Source organism: Zingiber officinale, chromosome 8A (assembly GCF_018446385.1).
Source record: "Zingiber officinale cultivar Zhangliang chromosome 8A, Zo_v1.1, whole genome shotgun sequence".
NCBI classification, from domain to species: Eukaryota; Viridiplantae; Streptophyta; class Magnoliopsida; order Zingiberales; family Zingiberaceae; genus Zingiber; species Zingiber officinale.
In genome coordinates, this window is record NC_056000.1 from 70,003,734 (window position 1) to 70,024,099 (window position 20,366).

At 36.6% G+C, this 20,366-nt stretch overlaps 2 protein-coding genes across 3 annotated transcripts; one reads left to right on the forward strand and one right to left on the reverse strand.

Annotated features, from left to right (window-relative positions):
* The first annotated feature begins 3,143 nt into the window (after positions 1–3,143).
* On the forward strand, positions 3,144–5,233 carry LOC122010951 (ACT domain-containing protein ACR6-like). Its single transcript, XM_042567411.1, has 7 exons — positions 3,144–3,223; positions 3,297–3,342; positions 3,417–3,531; positions 3,676–3,755; positions 3,926–4,501; positions 4,573–4,677; positions 4,762–5,233. The coding sequence occupies exons 1-7, from the start codon at positions 3,144–3,146 to the stop codon at positions 5,161–5,163; spliced, it is 1,404 nt and encodes a 467-aa protein (XP_042423345.1). The 3' UTR covers positions 5,164–5,233.
* A 167-nt stretch (positions 5,234–5,400) lies between these two features.
* On the reverse strand, positions 5,401–15,469 carry LOC122009444. 2 transcript variants are annotated; one of them, XM_042565607.1, is made up of 11 exons: positions 15,113–15,469; positions 14,769–14,913; positions 13,780–13,850; positions 11,225–12,085; positions 10,258–10,351; positions 10,127–10,189; positions 9,187–10,041; positions 6,837–9,101; positions 6,678–6,750; positions 5,960–6,099; positions 5,401–5,874 (listed from the first exon to the last, which is right to left on the reverse strand). In XM_042565607.1, the coding sequence occupies exons 2-11, from the start codon at positions 14,821–14,823 to the stop codon at positions 5,564–5,566; spliced, it is 4,788 nt and encodes a 1,595-aa protein (XP_042421541.1). In that variant the 5' UTR covers positions 14,824–14,913; positions 15,113–15,469; the 3' UTR covers positions 5,401–5,563. The 2 variants fall into 2 exon arrangements, with proteins under 2 accessions (XP_042421541.1, XP_042421540.1); XM_042565606.1 differs by lacking the exon at positions 14,769–14,913.
* Positions 15,470–20,366: the final 4,897 nt, after the last annotated feature.

Consider the following 20,366-nt stretch of genomic DNA (forward strand, 5'->3'; position numbering starts at 1 on the left):
TTTTCAAAAGGGTTCCTTATTCCACCTCTATTCTAAACTGTATTTATTTTTAGCGCTATTGTAGTAGTTATAAGATCATGGTTGTTACTTAATTATAGCAATTGTAATCTCGTAATTATTATATAATTATAGTAGTTATAATTTTGTAGTTGTTATAATATAATATTATCTAGTATTGATCATAAATAATATGTCTATATTGGAGCAGTTATAACATGATATTGACAATGTTGACAATTGCAAAAGTTATGAATTATAGTTGCCAAAATATAGTGTTATTGATCGAGTCAAAATATTACTATAATATAAGATCCATCAGTGTTGATCGTTGATGTAATTTGTATTAACGATCTAATTTAATTTTTGATGGATAACAAATGAGTTAAGTTAGATATTTTTGTGATCTAATGCATTTATCGAGCGTGTAGAGACTAACGGGTTTAGGAGATTGATACCAGGATGAAATTCAATTAGGTCTAAGGACCCGATAGTTAGTACGAAATCCAGATAGATCAAAGGGTCAACTTGATATCTTGCAAGAAGTCCGGCTACGTCTATAGGGCCTGACAGCTGGCCGAAGTCTGGTTAGGTCTACGGACCTAACAACTGGTGGGAAACCTTGGTGGGTTAAGAGGCTAGTCAATAGACTGCAAGTTAGTAAGTGAAGGTAAGTCACTGGAGGAGAGAGTTCCATGAGGACGAGTCCAAGTTTGAACTTTAGGTGCTGATCCAGTTTAGGTCCATTTTGGATCCCTAAACTGAAACATTAATTAGTTTCTGGTTCTTGAAGGACAAGAACTCATTATTATTGCTTATTATTATTTGTACTAATTTTGTTTTACAGGTTAGATATTTTAGTATTGAACTAATACATTTTGTATGGCAAATGGAGCACAAAAGCACCTTCCAGAAGATGGACGGCGTCTTGAGTACTATTCATGGAAGACGCCTTCGAAAGTATGGAATGTGCCTTCCATCGGATAAAATCAGATTTCGTCGATGATAAGAGTCAAATGGTTCGGGATCAAATTTTACGCATTGAAGGTGCATTCAATGCTATGGAAGACGCCTTTCATGTTCAATAAAAGAGCATCTCGACCAAGGCTTTTCACACATCACTTCTACGATCTACTGCGCGTCCGTTTAAAGTTCTGATTGCTTCGGCTTTTTGTTGTTGCTTCAAAGAAGTCCTTTTAGCACCGAGTTACTTTTTTGAGTCATCAAATCTTCTCTAGCAGACTAATAGCAACACACGAGTGCACTCTAAATTGTTGGTAACTTTTAATTGTGTTGCATTTTTCATACTATTACTTAAAAGAGAAATATAGGTTGTTACACTGTCTCTATCTTTATATTCGATTACCTTTTCCGGCGGTTTTAGAAGAGACATTTAGTGGATTACCCATCGATAGGTCTGCGAGACCTGGATCTTGGAGTAGAAGTTGCCAAAGATTTCGAACCAAATAAAACAACCCTATTTTATACTAATGTTAGTGTTGATTATAATTGAAGTGTTATATTATATATCAACTATGGTTTATAGTTGTTATAATACAATTTTTATATTGATGAGAGTTGAAGTATTTGTAGTAGTTATGTCTGTAGCTACTATAATAACACCAAAAATACTATAAAAACACCAAAAATAAAAACAGTTTCGAAGAGTAAAATTTATAGAGGTGAAATGGCGTCTGATAATAAATTAAAAAGGGACCCCTTCAAATGATTCTCATAACCCTTTGATTTTTATTTGTTTAAAATAATTTCGGTATGTATATACGGATTTCCAAATTATAATCAAGATGGAATAGATAAAATTATTTGATATAATTATAAAAGATGTTTTCTAAACATAAATTTATTTATAAAAGATTAATTAATCAAGTTATTAATTATTGTATTTTTTTCGTTAAGTTTGAATTATAAATCAATATTTAGGAATAAAATATTTAGAGAAATAGGAACTCTATGATGAATCTATTTATTTTTTATCATATTTTGGTTATTCATTAAAAGCATAATTTCCTAAACGACAAATAAAAAGCAAGAAGAGAAAAAAAAAATAATTTTATAGAAGGAAAGTTAGATAGAGAAAGAAAAAAAATCTATTATTATTTGTGTAATTAATTATTTGTTTAATTATAGTTCATGGCTTTAAATTTCTATCTTTATTTTTAATTAAACAGGAAACTACTCTAACTCATACAAAATTAATCTAACATACATTTAATCTTAGTCAAAAGTCAAGAAAAATATACTTTCTAGCATTATCAACCCGAGATATTTATAGAAGTCTCCTCTCATAGTGTTATCAATCCTACAATGTAGAACTAAAGAGAATCATGATAAAATATATTAAAAAAAAAATATTAACGTAATTTTATTCAGCCTCATCAAAATTAGTTAGTAAATAGTCCAAATTCTTAATAAATTAATAAGATATATTTTTTTAAAAAAAATAAATAATTAGTTTGTGATGATTTAACCGCTTATGAAAAAACAAGACTAGAATAAAAGAAATTCTCCTCACTTTTAATACTTACAAAAATCATAATTAATGGGAAAATATTTTTGTTAGGTTTTAATTTTTTTTTTCTTCCTTTTTCTCTTGGAAAAGATTTTTTCTCTCTTTATAGAAACCACTCGTCCACCTTCCATTTTTACTCTTTCTTATTATTTCATACTCAGTTTATATTTATGTTCTTGAGTACACCAATACAAATAAATGACTACCATAGAGGAGGTCTTCAAGTAGAAATCACATAAAGACTTAGTTATATTTAATTTAAAGTTTAGGATTTAAAGTTTAGGGTTTGAATTTACTTAGGATAATTCAGTGAGAGAATGCTACAAAAGAAGTTTTGCATACGAAATACATATGTAGGCTACTTGATCGATAATCATTTAAAAGTGATCTAGCAAGTTAATATATATAGAAAAAGATCATCTTGGGGGAGATAGAGGAGGTTAACCTAAACCTTCCAAGATACACTCAAAATGGCCAATTAGGGTTGGTATATATATATATGGAAGATTGTAAATTGGGGGAATTAATATCTCCCCCCATTCTACTATTTAAAGATAGGAAAAACAAAAACAAACTAAGATATATTTCATGTTGAAAGTGGTTGAATATATCAAACATGAGCTTTGGGTTTTACAAGACCTCGAGTGAAATCCAAGAAGAGCATGAGAAGCTTTTCGTCTTTATGAATCCACCAAGGTTAGATATGCATTTTCTTCTTCCTCGCCTCATCCCCTCTTTTTAAGTACATGGGTTGTGAATTCTCTTGCAGGGTCACCGTGGACGACACTTCTTGTAGTGAAACCACTCTGATAAAGGTTAGCCGTGATCCACATAGCCGTTTGAGATAGTGAGTCGATGGATTTGAACGCGGTTTGATTGCGATGTGTAGGTTCACAGTGCGAATAGGCAAGGGAGTTTGTTGGAAGTTGCCCGGGTGTTGGTGGAGTTGAAGCTAGTGATCAAGAGGGCATACATTTGCTCCGATGGAGAATGGTTCATGGATGGTTAGACTAACTACCTAGTGTTTGAAAAACTTATCGATGTTTTACTTTCTTTAGAGAATTTGAATATAATGAGTAATTTTGCGTCTATGACCGCTTGAGTTATTTAACTTGCTCCTCTATGATTATCATTTTTTATGCGCGTAGTGTTCTATGTTGTGGATCAAGAAGGGAATAAGATCTCAGACAGAGGATTTGAATGTGTACTTGCTGAACGAATCTTAAAGGTGATATTCCATACGTGTAAATATTGGTTCCATATTTTTGTTTAATCGTCATTTGTTACTTGATAGAGGAACAAAATTATAGGGGTAAAATATAAAACTGGAACTTTAGGGTGCAAAGTTTCAAAAAAAAATTCTAGCGTTGACTTAGAAAGGCAATTTCAATGGAGCAGTCGTTGGAAGAAGGGGAACTTCACCGGCGACCGGCCTCCGTAGACGTCCAAGGGGCCGGGAAGCTGACCTCGATCGAGCTCGTCGGTCTCGACCGCCCGGGCCTGCTCTCCGAGATCTCCGCCGTCCTCACCGACCTCCAGTGCAATATCGTGGCTGCCGACCTCCAGACCCACAACTCGAAAGTCGCGTCGGTGATCCACGTCACCGACGCGGCCACCGGCGGCCCCGTCGCCGAATCCGACCGCCTCTCCAAGATCCGTCTCCTCCTCGGCAGCGTCCTGAGAGGGAGCGCCAGGACGACCTCCGCCGGCTCCTCCACGCCGACGAGCGACGAGAGGAGGATGCTCCAGCTGATGCTGCACGACGACGGCGGATCCTCCGGTATCGAGGGCGACCCGGAGCCGTCCCCGGTGACGGTGACTGTGGAAGATTACGTCGGGAAAGAGTTCACGGTGGTGAACGTGCGGTGCAAGAACCTCCCCGATCTCATCTTCCACACCGTCTGCACCCTCACCCACATGCAGTTCGTCGTCTTCCACGGCGCCGTGGTCGCAGAAGGGCCAGAAGCTCATCAGGCAACTCCACCTTCCGTATCCACCTTCCAAAATTTGCACAGTTTATTAATCTTGGTATTTTTGTGACGCAGGAGTACTATATCAGGAAGGAAAATGGCATCCCATTTATCTCCGAAGAAGAGAGAATTCAGTTAGCCAATTGTTTGGAAGCTGCAATAGAGAGAGGAGATACAAAGGTCCTCACTGTCTTTCTCTCTTGATCACTTTAATTTAATTTGGACTCATGTCTAAGTGCGGCTGCTTGCACCTCCTAATTGCAGGGCATGAGGCTGGAGCTCTGCTGCGACGACCGGCCGGGGCTGCTCTCCGACGTGACTCGCGTCTTCAGGGAGAATGGTCTCTCGGTGTTGCGGGCGCAAGCGTTGACTAGGGGAACTCGAGCCATGAACTACTTTTACGTGGTGGATGCATCGGGGAATGCAGTGGGGGCGAGCCGCGCCGTTGATGCTGCGAGGAGAGAAATCGGGCTGGCCTTTCTCCATGTCAGGGACGTTGCCGGCTCAAGGTGGTCGACGGAGTCAGTGGCAAAGGCCAAGGCAGAGGAGGGAGGGGCAGTGAAAGAGGAATGTACAGTCAAAAGCATTGTAAAGGGGTCACTTCTGCAGTTGTTTACTTGTGTATCGAGTGGCATGCGAGCCGCAAGGAACATGCTTCGGATGTGAATAGTGTAGTATTTCATTCAAGTCAAATTTAATAATAGAGGAGATGAGTGTTCTAGATAATGACAAAACTAGCAAGTGTATATTAACAATTTCAAGTAGTTTATTTTCCAATCAATTCAGAGCATTGCCAATGATCAGAATAGCAGGGTCTGGCAGAGAGCGTACCTGAGTATACATGATAAAGATTGTTTTCAAAATAAGGCAGTAGGAAAAGGGATTCAGATTGAAGACAAAACAAAAACAAAAACCAATAGAACTAATTGAATATGAACCCTCATTTTGAACGAAAGTGTACAAAACCCTGCGTACATCATTTCATGGTGAACAGGCCAAAAAAATCTGAGAGGAACTTTACAAGTAAAGAAATAACCAGACACATTAGTTACAGGAAAAATGATGCTCAATCATCTGGGCGATGGATCTCACCCATCAAGATGCGGTTGCTATGGACTTTGAACCCGAGCAGAGACGGATCGATCTGTCTCCCTTTCTTTCCTTTCTTTTTGGTATTCTTTCCGACTGAGCTTGTTTCCATGTTCTCGGGTTCGGGCATGGATTTTTTGGTGCTTTTCAGCATATCACTGAATGAAGGCTCTATTATATCTGTGTCGATGCTCGAAGAGGTTCGACGAAATTTCACATCTTTCTTGTTAGGTCTTAACACCTCAGAAGACTGGGAAATGAGGCTAGATCCATGTTCTTGCTGTACTTCTGTATCAGGCATCAAATATTTCATTAGCAAGGGCTAAGAAGCTTCGATGATAATGTGGAGAAAATGGTCTAAAGAACAATATACCTTCTGATGATCCATACGTTGCAGAATTATGCCCCTTTGGAATTTGAAGCGTGCCAGCTGACGGTCTTGCAGATGGCATGTCATGGGGATCACATGTATGCTTTAAGAAACTATCAACTCCTTTTGGACCATCATATATCCTACAAAACAATAGTATCAGAGCACAAAATTAGACTTGGACCATATGATATCAGGACAAACCATTTCGATAACTGCTTATTAGTGAAATAATTAACAATTGCAAAACAAAAATCCATTGTAAATTTAACATTTAACTGGTGAAGACTCCATAATAATCAACATCTAATATTAGTGAATTCAGAATGTTAGTCACCTAGTTATAAAGTTAAGACGCTTATGATCAAAACAGAAACTATCCCAAGGAATCATTAGCAATATATTTATTATCTCTCCCAATGAGGAACATCACTCTAGTAAACACAATATTGCACAGATGAATGCATGTGCACCCTCACAAGCATAACTGAATGGATTGGTATGTAGTACTGTTAATGCAAATTAAAGCACAATGAGAACCAATCATAAGTCATTCATTAACAAAATAAATAATGCCCCACACATGAATAGTGTACTAACAGGAGAACAGACAAAACTACCTGACTCTATGGTAAAAGAGAAACCTGACAACAAATTAATATGAGATTAACAAGAAGAAATAGCAAGGTATTAACTTTGTGGCCATGCACAACGTCCTTACATATTATTTGACATCTCTTCCTTGACAGTTTGATCAAATTCTGTTTCGTTGTCAAAGAAACCTAAACCAGCACCTGTACCATACGACAGATTAGTACCAGCATCAATTGACCAAGAGAATAAGATGTAAACACAGGGCAGAAAATACTGATTAGATTACCAGTTTTGTCAAGAAAATCTTGCTTAAAGAACTTATCCTCGTGACCTCCACCTGCTTGCATATCCCTACTTTCTTGCACATCCACCATTGATTGGATCCTGGAACTTCTATTGGTATGCTGCATGCTCCCTCTCTCCCCATCCTTCAGATTAGAAAGTTCTATTGATTGTAAGGAAGCATCACTGATAGAATTCACACGCTTTCCTCTTTCAAATAAATCTAAATTTGACAGGAATTTTTTCTGTTCAAATGCTGTTGAGGAACCAGGTCTTAAAGTGAACCTGTTGCTGCTTTCAAATTTATTATCAATGGGATTCATCACTTGTTCATTTGAATACTGTCTTACTTGCTCCAAAAGAGAAACATCTGAAAAAACACCATTCAACCCCACTTTGTCTCTGTTCAAATTATATTGATTCTCAGAATCAGGCCGTGAATAGAGCAGAGAAGCAGGATCCTGTTGCTCATAGGATGATGTAGCAACACCATCCACCAACCTGAGTGAGTGTTGAGATCGGTGAAGCATTTCTTGACGAAGCAAGTCCCTGAGTTCATATTCTGATCTTTCATTATTTTCTATGTATGACGCCCATGCATTTGGGTTTTCAACTGAGATATTCATATTGGCGCCTCTCTGCTTCTCTGCTTTAATTTGCAACTGTTTCAACTGTGCTTCTATTGTGTCAGCTGGTAGCTGTCTAGCAAGCTCAGACCAGTGGTTCTCTGTCAGATCCATGTGTGTGCCAGAGAACTCTCTGGAAATCTGTCTTTGATGAGAGTGAAAATTAGAATGAAATTGGCCCATCTGACCAGATGCATGAAGCTGGTCAAGATGTTCTTCTGCATTCAATCCTTGAGCTCGTGCTCTGGCATTAATGAGTTCCAAGTTTGGTGGAGAGGCACCTGTATGCATATGCATTGACCTATCAAGAGGATGCAACCCTCTTTGGATTCTCTCCTGCAACAAGTAGTTTCGCTGAGAATGACTGGAATGCTCAACCAATGATGGCCCATGTGGTTTCTGCAAAAATTCTGATTGGCTAAGTCTGGAAGAATAATTTGGGTGTGAACCAGCTGCAGTTCTAATGAATTGACCAGATTCATCAACTGACCAGATCCCTCCTGTGTGCCTCTCATCCTCAATACCAGTTAGATTCCTTGCAGCAGATAGCTGCTGAGCCTGAAGCTGCTCCAGTTGGAGTTCTAAGAGATATTGTTGCTCTTGAGACATTTGCCTCAGCTTGGAATGAGAAAGAACATTTAATAAATCTTTATTCTGCTGCTGGAAGTTCAGCCCCTGATTTGCATGAATAAGTTGTTCCATCGCTGACTCATGCGAAAGATTGCTAGAATGTTTTTGAAACTCATTCAAAAGTTGCTGCCTTAAAATATTCTGATCCATCATCTGCGTCCCATGAGGATGAACATTTGATAATCCTGCACCAGGTTCAAGTAATTGTTGATGCAGCAAATTTTGAAGATAAATCTGTCGTGATTCCAATTGTGATTCATCACATTGAAGTTGATGCTGCAGAAATTGCATTGGATGCTGGTGTAATTGTCGCTGTCGTTGCAATTGTTGTTGCTGCAATTGTTCTAAATGTAGTTGTTGTTCAAACCTAAGCTTCAGCATTAGTTCTAGATCCTCCACGCTCTGTTGATTAACAGGGTGCTGGTGGATAGGTTCATGCACCTGATCAAAGAATGTTCCAGCTAAATCAGCATTTTGATGGGCTAGTAAGCTTTGCTGACGAAGTTGATGCTGTAATTGTTCTTCCTGTAATTGTTGGAACAGCATAGACTGTTCTAAACTAAGTTGGTTAGACCCATGTTCAAACCTCGACATGTTATCTAAAACAAGATTATCAGGAACTGTATTTGCATTGTTGCCCCATCTATAATTTTTAGACCGTGAATCATTGGAGATTGGACGGTCTCTTCCTGAGATGAACTGTTGTTCCTGGTTCAGGTTAAATGGAGAGGCATTTCTTGCAAAATCATAATTGCCAATCAAATTCTCCACAGAACCTGGAATTGTTGATGAAAGGGGCTTGTTTTGGTTACCTTCTAGTTCAGACCAAAACAAACCAAGAGGATTCAAGTCACCTCTTTGAAGATTATGATTAACTAAACTAGTATTTCCAGTTTCAGGATACATAGAACGATGACCACTCAAGGAACTTGATAGAGCAATGTTGTGATTACCAAGTTCTCCCTCTTGCTGTTTCTCCATGTTGCTCGGGAACCTACCTTTGTACAACACAACTGCAAACGGTTTTAATCAGAAACTAAGATGTTTGGTGAAGAAGGAAGAAAACATAGATAGACAAGTTGTTCTTATTATACAAACCTTCAGCATCTTGCCCAGTAAAATCAGGCAAATTGAGACCTTCAGCGGTCATACGCAGTGATGCTTCTCCGTTGGAAAAGGGTAACCTGGCACTATTACAATCTAGCAAGCTTCCACTTTCAAGAACATCAAATTTTAAAGGATAATCCAGAGAATCCAGAGACAAGGTTTGTTGGTGATCCTTTGAAGCAAAAGAACCACTCACAAGGGAAGGGCCAAGTTCATTCCTTGTAGCATCCAAAGTTTCAGAATTTTCACCAAGGTTGATATTTGAGGTAGAATGGAGCTCCAGTTTCAAATGAGGCATAACTTCACCTAATGGCTGAAAAGGTGTGCCCTCAGGAGCATCAGATAAACACACAAGTAAATCTGTGCCAAAGAAGCGTTGTTCAAACCAGGAGATGATATCAAGACCTAGAAACGGCCCCTGTATATCACCTTGTGGGTCTAGGTAATATAAGCTCAACTCCTCAGGACTGGGTAATTTGTTACCTGACTTTTTATTTTCAATTTTTTTATTGTTAGGAACCTCCCCATGAGGCACATCAAACTCCGTATGTAACTTATCTGTTACCTCGGCACTAACCTCAAATTGGATAACAAAATCTTCTCCTAAATTGATGTTTTTCAAAACATCTAAAACATCTAGATGAATTGATTGGTCACTGATATTTATCCCTCTCATCATACCATCATTTGTATCAGCATTCTTAACATCGTCACAAAGTGAATCTTGTTTATCTAGAAACACATCATGGTTTGTAGCAGCCTTTGGGGCCAAAGGATCAGGACCAACCAAATTAATCAGAGAATCCACAATAATGTCATTGTGTTGTCCTTGTTGAGAATTCAGCTCTGAAATGAAAAAACAAGTTTAGTTTGTTAATTATAATAGTCAAAACAGAGCTTTAATCAACACATGGAAACTGATCCTCAGGACCTTTGAAATCTTCTGCTGATTCCTTTTTACCATGTTTCTTTTCAATTATGCCCTTTTCATCACCTACATGAAAAATATACTAGTTTCAATAATCATAGTAGAAGATAGGAGTACGAAGGCAAGTTTCACACCTATATCAGTTTTGTTAGTTCTTTCCATCTTTTCCTGACCTAAGTTTGCTTCACTGCTGTTGACCTTCCCTTTCCAAATCTCTTTCAAAAGAACCTTTTAAGACAACAAATGTGAACCCCATTAGTCAGTTATGAACCACTAAGAAAACAAAAAAACTAGTTTTAACTATAAAAAAACTGAAAGGATGGTGTCGATAGCAAATGCCACCCAGAAAGTAAATCTCATGTAGGCCCTGCACATTGCTAGTCATCTCCATACTCATATTGTAGGAACTTGTTGATGCTCACTAGGTACATTTGGCACCAGTTTGAACACAGTTTAACAAGTCATTCTTTTTATTACTGACTAAAACATGTAAAAAGGCCCACTTGGAAAAAAAAAAAACAAGCTTCCAAATCGGTTATAATAACTCATGAAGTACTACCAAAGACCAGCATTTTCATAGTAGGAGAACTAGCAAATAAGAATTATCTAAATATCTTCAAGTTAGGAGATGTGAAGTTGAAGAACCAGTTGAGTTTAACTAGTTCCTGAAAAAAAAGATAATAGAAATAGTTCAATCTCATTGGCATCATTAAGCAGTGTTAGTCTCAATTAACCTTCATCTCTCTTAAGCATTTTTAACTAAACTAAAATTTTTTACATCTTTCATTCAACTGTAACAGATTAAACTTTTCCACTATATAATCTAATGGTCATCTTTGTTCACATACATATCATCATTAACTCATTTTCTCTTATTTTTCATCAATTAGAGTTGCACCAAATTGTCCTCAGTTGGTAATATTTTTCATTTCATATTTTAGTTATGCCATATACCAACCCAAAATGTTTGGGACAAATATGCCTTGATGATGATACTGATGGATAACAATATATATCCCTCTCAGCAATAATTTTGTATCTTGTATCGACCTATTTGTATTCTGAAAATATGAAGATGTTGGCATACAAATTCAGATATACCTTTTCCTCTGAGTCAGGTGTGTCAAAGGCCAAAGGAGTTACAAAGGTAGATGTTGTGACTGGAGGAGCATCCTCCAAGTCCACAGGTGTAGCATCAACAAAAACTGTCTTCTGCTTCCTGTAGATATCAAGGAGCTTCCCTCTAGGATAGCAGAACTCAGACTCAGTTACTAGGATTGCACCAATGGAGCTAGCAGAAGTAATTGAAGTGCCCAGCTGTAATACTGCAACAGAATTTGATCTTCCCCTACCACGAGCAAAACCAGCATTTGTTGAACCATCCACACGATCTCTTTCCAAACCAAATCCAGGAGCAACACGAACAGAGGATCCACCAGAATGAACATCCTGACGATGTCGTGGCCTCCATTTATCACGAGAATCAGTTCCAGAAAGTAAACGGAGGCTACCAGTAAAAGATTGTTTTTCAATATGAGAATCTTCTTTCTCTACATCCACTTTCTTCTCTATGCGTGACTCCTTGTCTTTGTCGTCAGGGCCCCATCTTGATGACCACTTGCTATCTCGGCGGCTTTCATTTCCCATACCACGATTAGGAACTTCATGCAACCTCTCAGATGAAGGCAGAGTCCTGGACTCAAGAGACTCTTTGATAAGGACATTCTCAGGTCGACGATCACCCTTACGATACTCAGTTTCTCGTTCTCCTTCCCTTTTGCGTTCTCTCCTAGAAAGCAAGCTACTCTCTCTCTCTTCTTCACGCCAACGGCGGCTACCATCAATATCAGATGCATTTTTTCTCCATTCTTTCTTGTCCTGTGATCCATCCAGACGCCAGACATCTTTCTGAATAGAATCAGACAAACCTCCAGATGGCAGAGAATTTGGTGGGCGAGTATCCTGCCACAAATAAATTCAGTATCAGGTATATACAAGCCTATATCCTAGAATGATTTGCAAGTGAAAATACTCTTATTATGAGAATAAAGTAAACAATTATAAAGCTAAACCTAAAAGTGCAATCTTGGCCTCTCATCAAGCTATAAATTGCACTACATAGATATTTAAATCATTAAAATATCACAGAAATACTAGGCTTGGAGCATGTGTTAGCACCATCATGAAAAGAATTAGAATGATGCACAGATGAAGATATCAATGTTGAGAAACTATGCTATATATGAGTTTTTTTTGGAAACAAGATATAGGAGTAACATCATATGTGTTATCTTCAAGCGGTGTAAGTCCCAACATGTGATATGGAATACTAACAATCTGATATTTTATCAAAAGTAATTTTAACAAAAAAAATACAACAACGTTTTGCAGAGTGCTCAATCTGGACCACTTTATAAAAAGAAGAAATCAGAGCCATAGTAGAGTTACCAAGTTTATTAAATTCAACTACAAAAACCAATAGCATGGATTTCTAAAACATTTCTGGATTCCAGACCACTTGATCATAATTCAATATCGTGATTCGTGACTATTACTCTCGGGGAAAAATTCCTCTCATCCCCTGGCCACTTGGTTATAAGCTAACCCTATGATTTACCTCCTTGCGCATAACCTGGAGATGGACTATGAAGGGCACTTGCCTAGGGTGAGCATAATTACCTTTGTTACAATGTCCTGACTATTACTACTATAAGATAATAAACATAAATTGATTTGAGACAGTTCAAAATTTTGTTTATAACCACTTCAAGATAAAAAGAAATACAACACGGGTTAAAAAAATCAAACCACAACGTACCAAAGTTCACCAAAAAGGAGAATTGGTGGAAAAATCTTCAAGTAAACACCTAATATAAGTGATGGAGCCCCATTAAAAAAAACATGTCTTATTAAAGCAATGATTTTTTCCAGATTTAATTAATTCAAGAGCATTGGTTTTTAGATATTTTGAATATTTTTAAGTCTCATTTAACTGTCCTTAAGCCACTATTAATCAAACCAGAATTTTAACAACTGAACTACCATTGAACATGCGTACACTACTCCTAGATGAGGGGGATGTCTTTCCCTCATTCTACCATAGTAACTGCAGAACTAGATAATCGTACAGGTTTTAGGCAGAATGACAATGCTTCTACCACCATGATCGTGTTCATAATGCTTCTATTTGTACCATTTCAAATTAACCATACATATTTTAATGTCCACATTCAACAACACCAACCTATTAGTCTTTCCTAGCAATCAAAATTAAATTGCTAAAATGCATTTTTCCTTACAAGTAACTTATAAAAATTTTCTTCCAGGCCAGATAGTGCATGATGATCAGCCAAAAGAGGAAACAACCTTTAGCACTCTACTCGAAGGATTTTATTCAATTAATGATGTTTCAGTTCAGTAAACATACAAAAAAAATGTTATTTAAAAGATTTTTTAGATTGATATCCTTCATACAACCACTAAAGAATCGCGGGATTAGATTAAAGTTTCATACACCCAAAAGTAGGATACGTAAGTCTTAAAAAATGATTGAATTGGCATAGAATATAATAAAAATAATATGATCCCAGGAATAAAAAATCAGTGACTGTCATGTAAACGAATGTTGATACTACCAAAGTAATCAAAAAGCCAACCTTGCCGTCACCAGGTTTAGCATATAGCCACTGGGGAGACAGAGGAATACTATTTTCTGGGTTCACCTGATCTGCAACATGCACCATAAAATACATTGAGTTTATAGTGATAGAATTAAAATTGGGTCAAAAAATAGAAATTCAAATACCAGAAATCAAGAAAGCCATAGCAATAGAAAGCTTCAGCGAAGAAGGATTCTATGAAACAAAAGGTTCTTATCTAAGTAACAATCATAGAGATACTGGAATTTCTGGGTTCAAAGAAGTATATGAAGTCCTATGCAATTGATACCATCTGGGAAGCAAAATGAAAACATTGCACACTAACTTACCAACATCATGGCAATGAGACAAACGTACTAAAGGGGGCACTGTCAAGAGGCCTGAAGAATAGCTACTATGGAAACACAATTGTGCATCATGAAGTAACATAAACAAAACTGTTTGTACAACCATACTTTCAGCAATGAGCATAAATGTTTTGACCTAAATTAGATCGGTTCAGCCAACCATGTAGGATGGCTGTTAACAATCTAATCCAGTTATGATGCCAAGTATCCTTCCTTGAGGAAGAAGATCTGCTCTGAATAAATAAACCATATTGCCACTATCTTAACAGTTACTAAAATTGAACACATATTTAAATATCTTAACAGTTACTAAAATTAAGTACATATAATTTAAATATGAAGAACAATTAATATTTGCAAAAGATTTTGTAGGTATTATACATAAATTTCCATGATCAAGCTCATACTAGAAGAAGTAGGAATACGAAATCTCATAAGATCCATGTCCTCTCCATTTTTATTAATAAGAGAACCTAACAAGGGAAAAGTACCGGATCCAATAAATACATTCATTTTTTTTTTTTTTGCAGAATTTCCGAATAGAAAAAAAAACTATATTTCAAATTTGTATACTAGAGTCTATTAGTCTATATTGACCAACTTAAAAAACTAGGCATAAATTATTAACTCTCAGCTTACAGGTTCTAGCAGATGCAATTAGCAGTCGGTAGTATAGATTCATCAGGCATCTCATATAATAGAAAAGTCATTCCAAACTGCGGCAAGAATGTTGCTCAAAGAAGTAACTCTTCTTATTTTGCTCCTGAATGCTCGATAGGACACACTAAAGAAACGATGCAAAGAAGCAGTAAAATTTTACAGCCCAGAAATTTTAAAATAAAAACAAAACAAAAACCCTAAAAGCACACTTCCGGCTGGAGGTAAGAAAAGGAAGCGCGTGGATAGATCGATCAATTCGAACAAGAACGGAACACTATAAAAAAATAAGGAAAGCTAAAACAAAGGAGCGTTCAGGTACTCACCTCGCCCGGCCCAGACCTCCTCGCCCGGTTTCGAGATGAAGAGACCGTCCGGCAGATCCACGTTGTCGCTCGCCATCCGTACAGCGCCTGATGGAGTAGCACGCAGGGATCCGGACCTGGGAGGTCGGATTAGGGCTCCCGAGGGCGACAGAGGCGGGGAATCGAAAGGAAACCGAGGGATCTCAAGGGCAAAAGGAGAAGAAAGGTTTAGGGATCAGAGATCGGTGGAAGGGGATCGAGATCGAGTTGGGAAAACGTCCGATGAGCGATCACAAAGGGAGGCTGAAGGAGTGGAAGACGAGATTGCCGAAGAGCGCCGAAGGCCAGAGCAACAGAACGAGCGCGATGGGAAAAAGATAGAAAGTAGGCCTTTTATTGCATTTCATTTCCGAAAAAATACATAAAATAATATATAATAATGGGGAAATTTTCTTTTCACCCACCGATATTTACCTTTATTTACAAAAATACACTCAAAATTTTAAAATTGTCAAGAAGTCCACAGGATTTTAAAATTTATAAGAATAGGCAGGAGAGATTGAGCTCAAGGGGGCCAACAAACGCAAAGTAAAAAGTCGACTACCATAGAAAAAAATGGCATTTACTGAATCACGTAAACGTGCTCAATTTTTATAATTTCAAAAAACATCATATCACATTCTCGCTATACTCTTCTATTTCCTTCGCGTTCAATTTTTTTATTTTCCATATTTAAATGTTTTTCAACCTGTCAAAAATTTACTCTATCTAATTTACGTTATCAAATTCAGATAAAAACATAGATATATTACGTAAATATATTAATTTTAATTTGAAATAATCAATATTAATTAGTCAATTTTGTCTAGCCCATATTTTAAAATTTTAAAAGTTTAATATTTTTAAATTGAGAAAATTCTAAAAATCCATTGGTATTGATTAATGACTAACATTGCTCTAAATCTTATAATGATTTTTGATAAATTTTATCAAACCTAACTTTAAATTTTTATTTATCTCAATTTATACTATTAAATTTAGATCTAAAAGCCGAACAGAAAACAGAAAACAGGATAACACAGAGATGGGATATGTATTTTTAGAATTATAAAAGTTGAGTATATGAGATAATACTAAAATATGATCCCATGAATAAAAAATCAGTGACTGCCATGTAAAGGTATGTCCATACTACCAAAGTAATCAAAAAGCCAACCTTGCTGTCACCAGGTTTAGCATATGACCACAGGGGAGACAGAGGAATGCCATTTTCTGGATTCACCTGATCTGCAAAATGCAACATAAAATTCATTAAGTCTATAGTGATGGAATTAAAATTGAGTAAAAAAAAATAGAAATTCAAATACCAGAAAACAAGAAAGCCATAGCAATAGAAAACTTCAGCGAAGAAGGATTCTATGAAACAAAAGGTTCTTATCTAAGTATCAATCATAGAGATACTGGAATTTCTGGGTTGAAAGAAGTATATGAAGTCCTATGCAATTGATACCATCTGGGAAGCAAAATGAAAACGTTGCACACTAACTTACCAACATCATGGCAATGAGACAAACGTACTAAAGGGGGCACTGTCAAGAGGCCTGGAGAATAGCTACTATGGAAACACAATTGTGTATCATGAAGTAACATAAACAAAACTGTTTGTATAACCATACTGTCTGCAATGAGCATAAATGTTTTGACCTAAATTAGATCTGTTCATCCAACCATGTAGGATGGCCATTAACAATCTAATCCTGTCATGATGCCAAGTACCCTCCCCTAAGGAAGAAGATCTGCTCTGAATATTGCCACTATCTTCAGTACATATAGTTTAAATATGAAGAACAATAAATACTTGCACAAGATTTTGTAGGTATTATGCATAAATTTCCATGATCAAACTCATACTAGAAGAAGCAGGCATACGAAATCTCATAAGATCCATGACTATTTTCCTCGCCATTTTTATTAATAAGAGAGCCTAACAAGGGAAAAGTACCGGATCCAATAAATACATTCTTCATTTGTTTTTGTTTTTTTTTGTAGAGTTTATGATTAGCAAAAAAAAAAACACTATATTTCAAATATGCATACTAGAGTCAATGCTGACCAACATAAAAAACTAGGCATAAATTATAAACTCTCAGCTTACAGGTTCTAGTAGATGCAATTAGCAGTCGGTAGTATAGATTCATCAGGCCTCTCGTATAATAGAAAAGTTATTCCAAACTGCGGTGAGAATGTTGCTCAAAGAAGTAACTCTTCTTATTTTGTTCCTGAATACTCGATAAAACACACTAAATCAACGATGCAAAGAAGCAGTAAAATATTACAACGAAGTAAAAGAAAAAGAAAAACAAAACCCTAGAAGCACACTTCCGGCTGGAGGTAAGAAACCGAAGCGCGTGGATCGATTCACCAATTCGAACAAGCACGGAACACGATAAAAAACATATATCAGGAAAGCTAAAAACAAAAGAGCGTTCAGGGACCCACCTCTCCCGGCCCAGATCTCCTCGGTCGGCTTCGAGATGAAGAGATCGTCCGGCAGATCCACGTCGCCGCTCGCCATCCGCACAGCGCCTGATGAAGTAGCACACAAGGATCCGGACCTGGGAGGTCGGATTAGGGTTCCCGAGGCCGACAGAGGCGGGTATCGTAAGGAAACCGAGGGATCTCGAGGGCGATAGAAGAAGAAAGGTTTAGGGATCCGAGATCGGCGTAAGGGGATCGAGATCGAGTTGAGAAAATAATAAGAACCCGATGAAAGGAAATGATGTGATGATTCTTTAGAGTTTAGATGATCTTTTTCTTTTCCTTTTCTTCAGATGTGTGCATTAATTAAAATCTCCTCTACGAAGACAAATGACTTTGGAAAATTTGTTTATGTACTTTCTCTTTCTTTGCTTTAACTTGTATCGCATCGGATCCATAAAAACAAACACTTTATGATCTATGGGATGTCATTAGAGATGAAAAGGCATTATTGCTTTGTTAACAATGGCATCAATTACAAAATTTAGCTCCTCATATATATTTTCTATATAACTATCTTGTTGTTGCTACAAAAGGAATCCTTTTCTTTATTGTTTGTGAAAGTTATAATCCTTATGAGTTGATCTTGTCATAGAACATCTTGTATTTCAGAGGCGCTTCCTTGTATTTCTTCTTCATTAATAACATCTTTTTCTTCTAATCTTCTATGTACTTTGATGCTTTCGGTGTCACCTCTTTCACCTTCAATAAAAGCATTATTTTAACCAAAAACGAGTTTGGTTAAAGAGTTGAAGAAAGTGATTGTGATATTCTGTTACCATTATAATTTGTTGAATTTTAGAAAAAACCAATCACGAGTTTAATTAAAGTGTTTAAAAAAATGACTATGATATTATGTTTCTATTATGTTTTGTTGAATTTTAGATACTTCTTCCTTGAGTGAGAAGACCATCTACCAACTTTTCCTATGTTGTAGATCCATGACCTGATACTAATAATTGATGCCATTGGAGAGCCTCTCCATCCCAATGGAAAGAAGATACTTCCCTCTTCTAATTATTTGATATGTTGTGTAGGAGAAAAAATCTTTTATTTCATAAGTAAATTTCGTAGGATCTCTATTTTGCCAATAAGAAAGGGCGGAGTGTTCTGATATGTCTCTTCGGATGGGTCTAATGACTAACACATGAGGTGTTGTCATCAATGAAGTCTGGGGTTTGAATCTCAGCAAAGTCGAGGTAAATATCTCCCTTATGTACTAGTCACTATTCTAAAAGTCAATAGTCGCTCGTGATTTATCTCCTCCGTGTTGACCCTGGGATGAATTGACGGGGGACACTAAAGACGAACGTATTCGTCTTTTTTACCATCAAAGAAAGGACGGAGTAACCCTTAGGCTAAGCTACCCTTAGGTTAAGGTGCGCTTCATCTCCATTTTTTTTCTCCTGTGTTCAAATCAAAACTATTTTAATTTGACCTAACTAAATTAAAATCAAACAAAATTTAATGAGTTAAATCGATTAATTTATGGTATATTTTAAGAATTTTTTTCTCTCTCCCACGAAAGCAGCTAGCAATTCCTATCACTCACGACACCAACCTTCATCTCCAATAAGGGAATTCATCTTCATAGAATTTTCAATTTATCATAATATCAAATTAATCTAGCTCTATTAACAAGTTGATACAAATTAGTGTCCCATCGTGGAGAAAAATAGAGAAAAGGTATTTATCATAAGGTGACAGGAAATCGGGTCCTATGATGATGGGGGAGAAATAGAGAAAAAGAGGATAGTTCCAATTAGCCTCACAAAAATTATCTAATTAAATTATTTTATTGTTTATTTCTAAAAGATTAGATAATGACTATTACTATATGTATAACTTATACAATAATATTAAATCAATATAAAAATTATTAATAATCTATTTAAAGATAACCATTAATAAGAGGCTGAAGGAGTGGAAGACGAGATGGCCGACGAGTGCAGAAGGCCAGAGCGAGAGAACGAGTGCAATGGAAAGAAGATAGACGGTAGGCCTCTTATTGCCTTTCATTTCCGGAAAATACAGAAAAAATAATATATAATAAATAGGAAATTTTCTTTTCACACACCGATTTTTTCCTTTATTTACATAAAATACACTCAGAATTTGTCAGAAAGTCCACTGAATATTAAAATTTATAAGAATAGGAAGGAGAGATTGAGCTCGTATGCCAACAAGCTCAAAGTAAGAAGTTGACTGCCATAGAAAAAAACAACATTTAATAAAGTAGTAAGTTTTATCACTCATTTCACATATCTAAATTTTATAATTACAAAAATATTTATTATATTCTATTACACCCCTCCTTTCTTCATTTTTTCGATTTCTTTCCTTTCCGCATTCAAATTTTTCTTAATCCATTTCGTTACTCTCAATTTACATTATTGTTAAATTCAGAGTTGAGGGTGATCCTTTCTAAAAGCTGAGAAAATAGCATGCTGCATAAGTGGCTCTACTATTGATTAGGAGAATATTTCAAATTAAAGAAGAAATTCTAGATGGAGCAAAGGAGGGCTTTCGGGTGCCTCCTTCCTCTCTGTGCACACCAAATAGAGAGCAATAAAATATTAGAGTGAGAATCAGGAAAAAGATATCTGGCGTAGGCACTCCGACACTCAACTTAGTATGGTGACAGAGCGAAAATTGAGAAGAAAGTATATTGTAATAAAGCGTAATCCAGCGCACCTTACCAATGAAGAGAACCTCCCCTTTTTATATCACCTCTCAT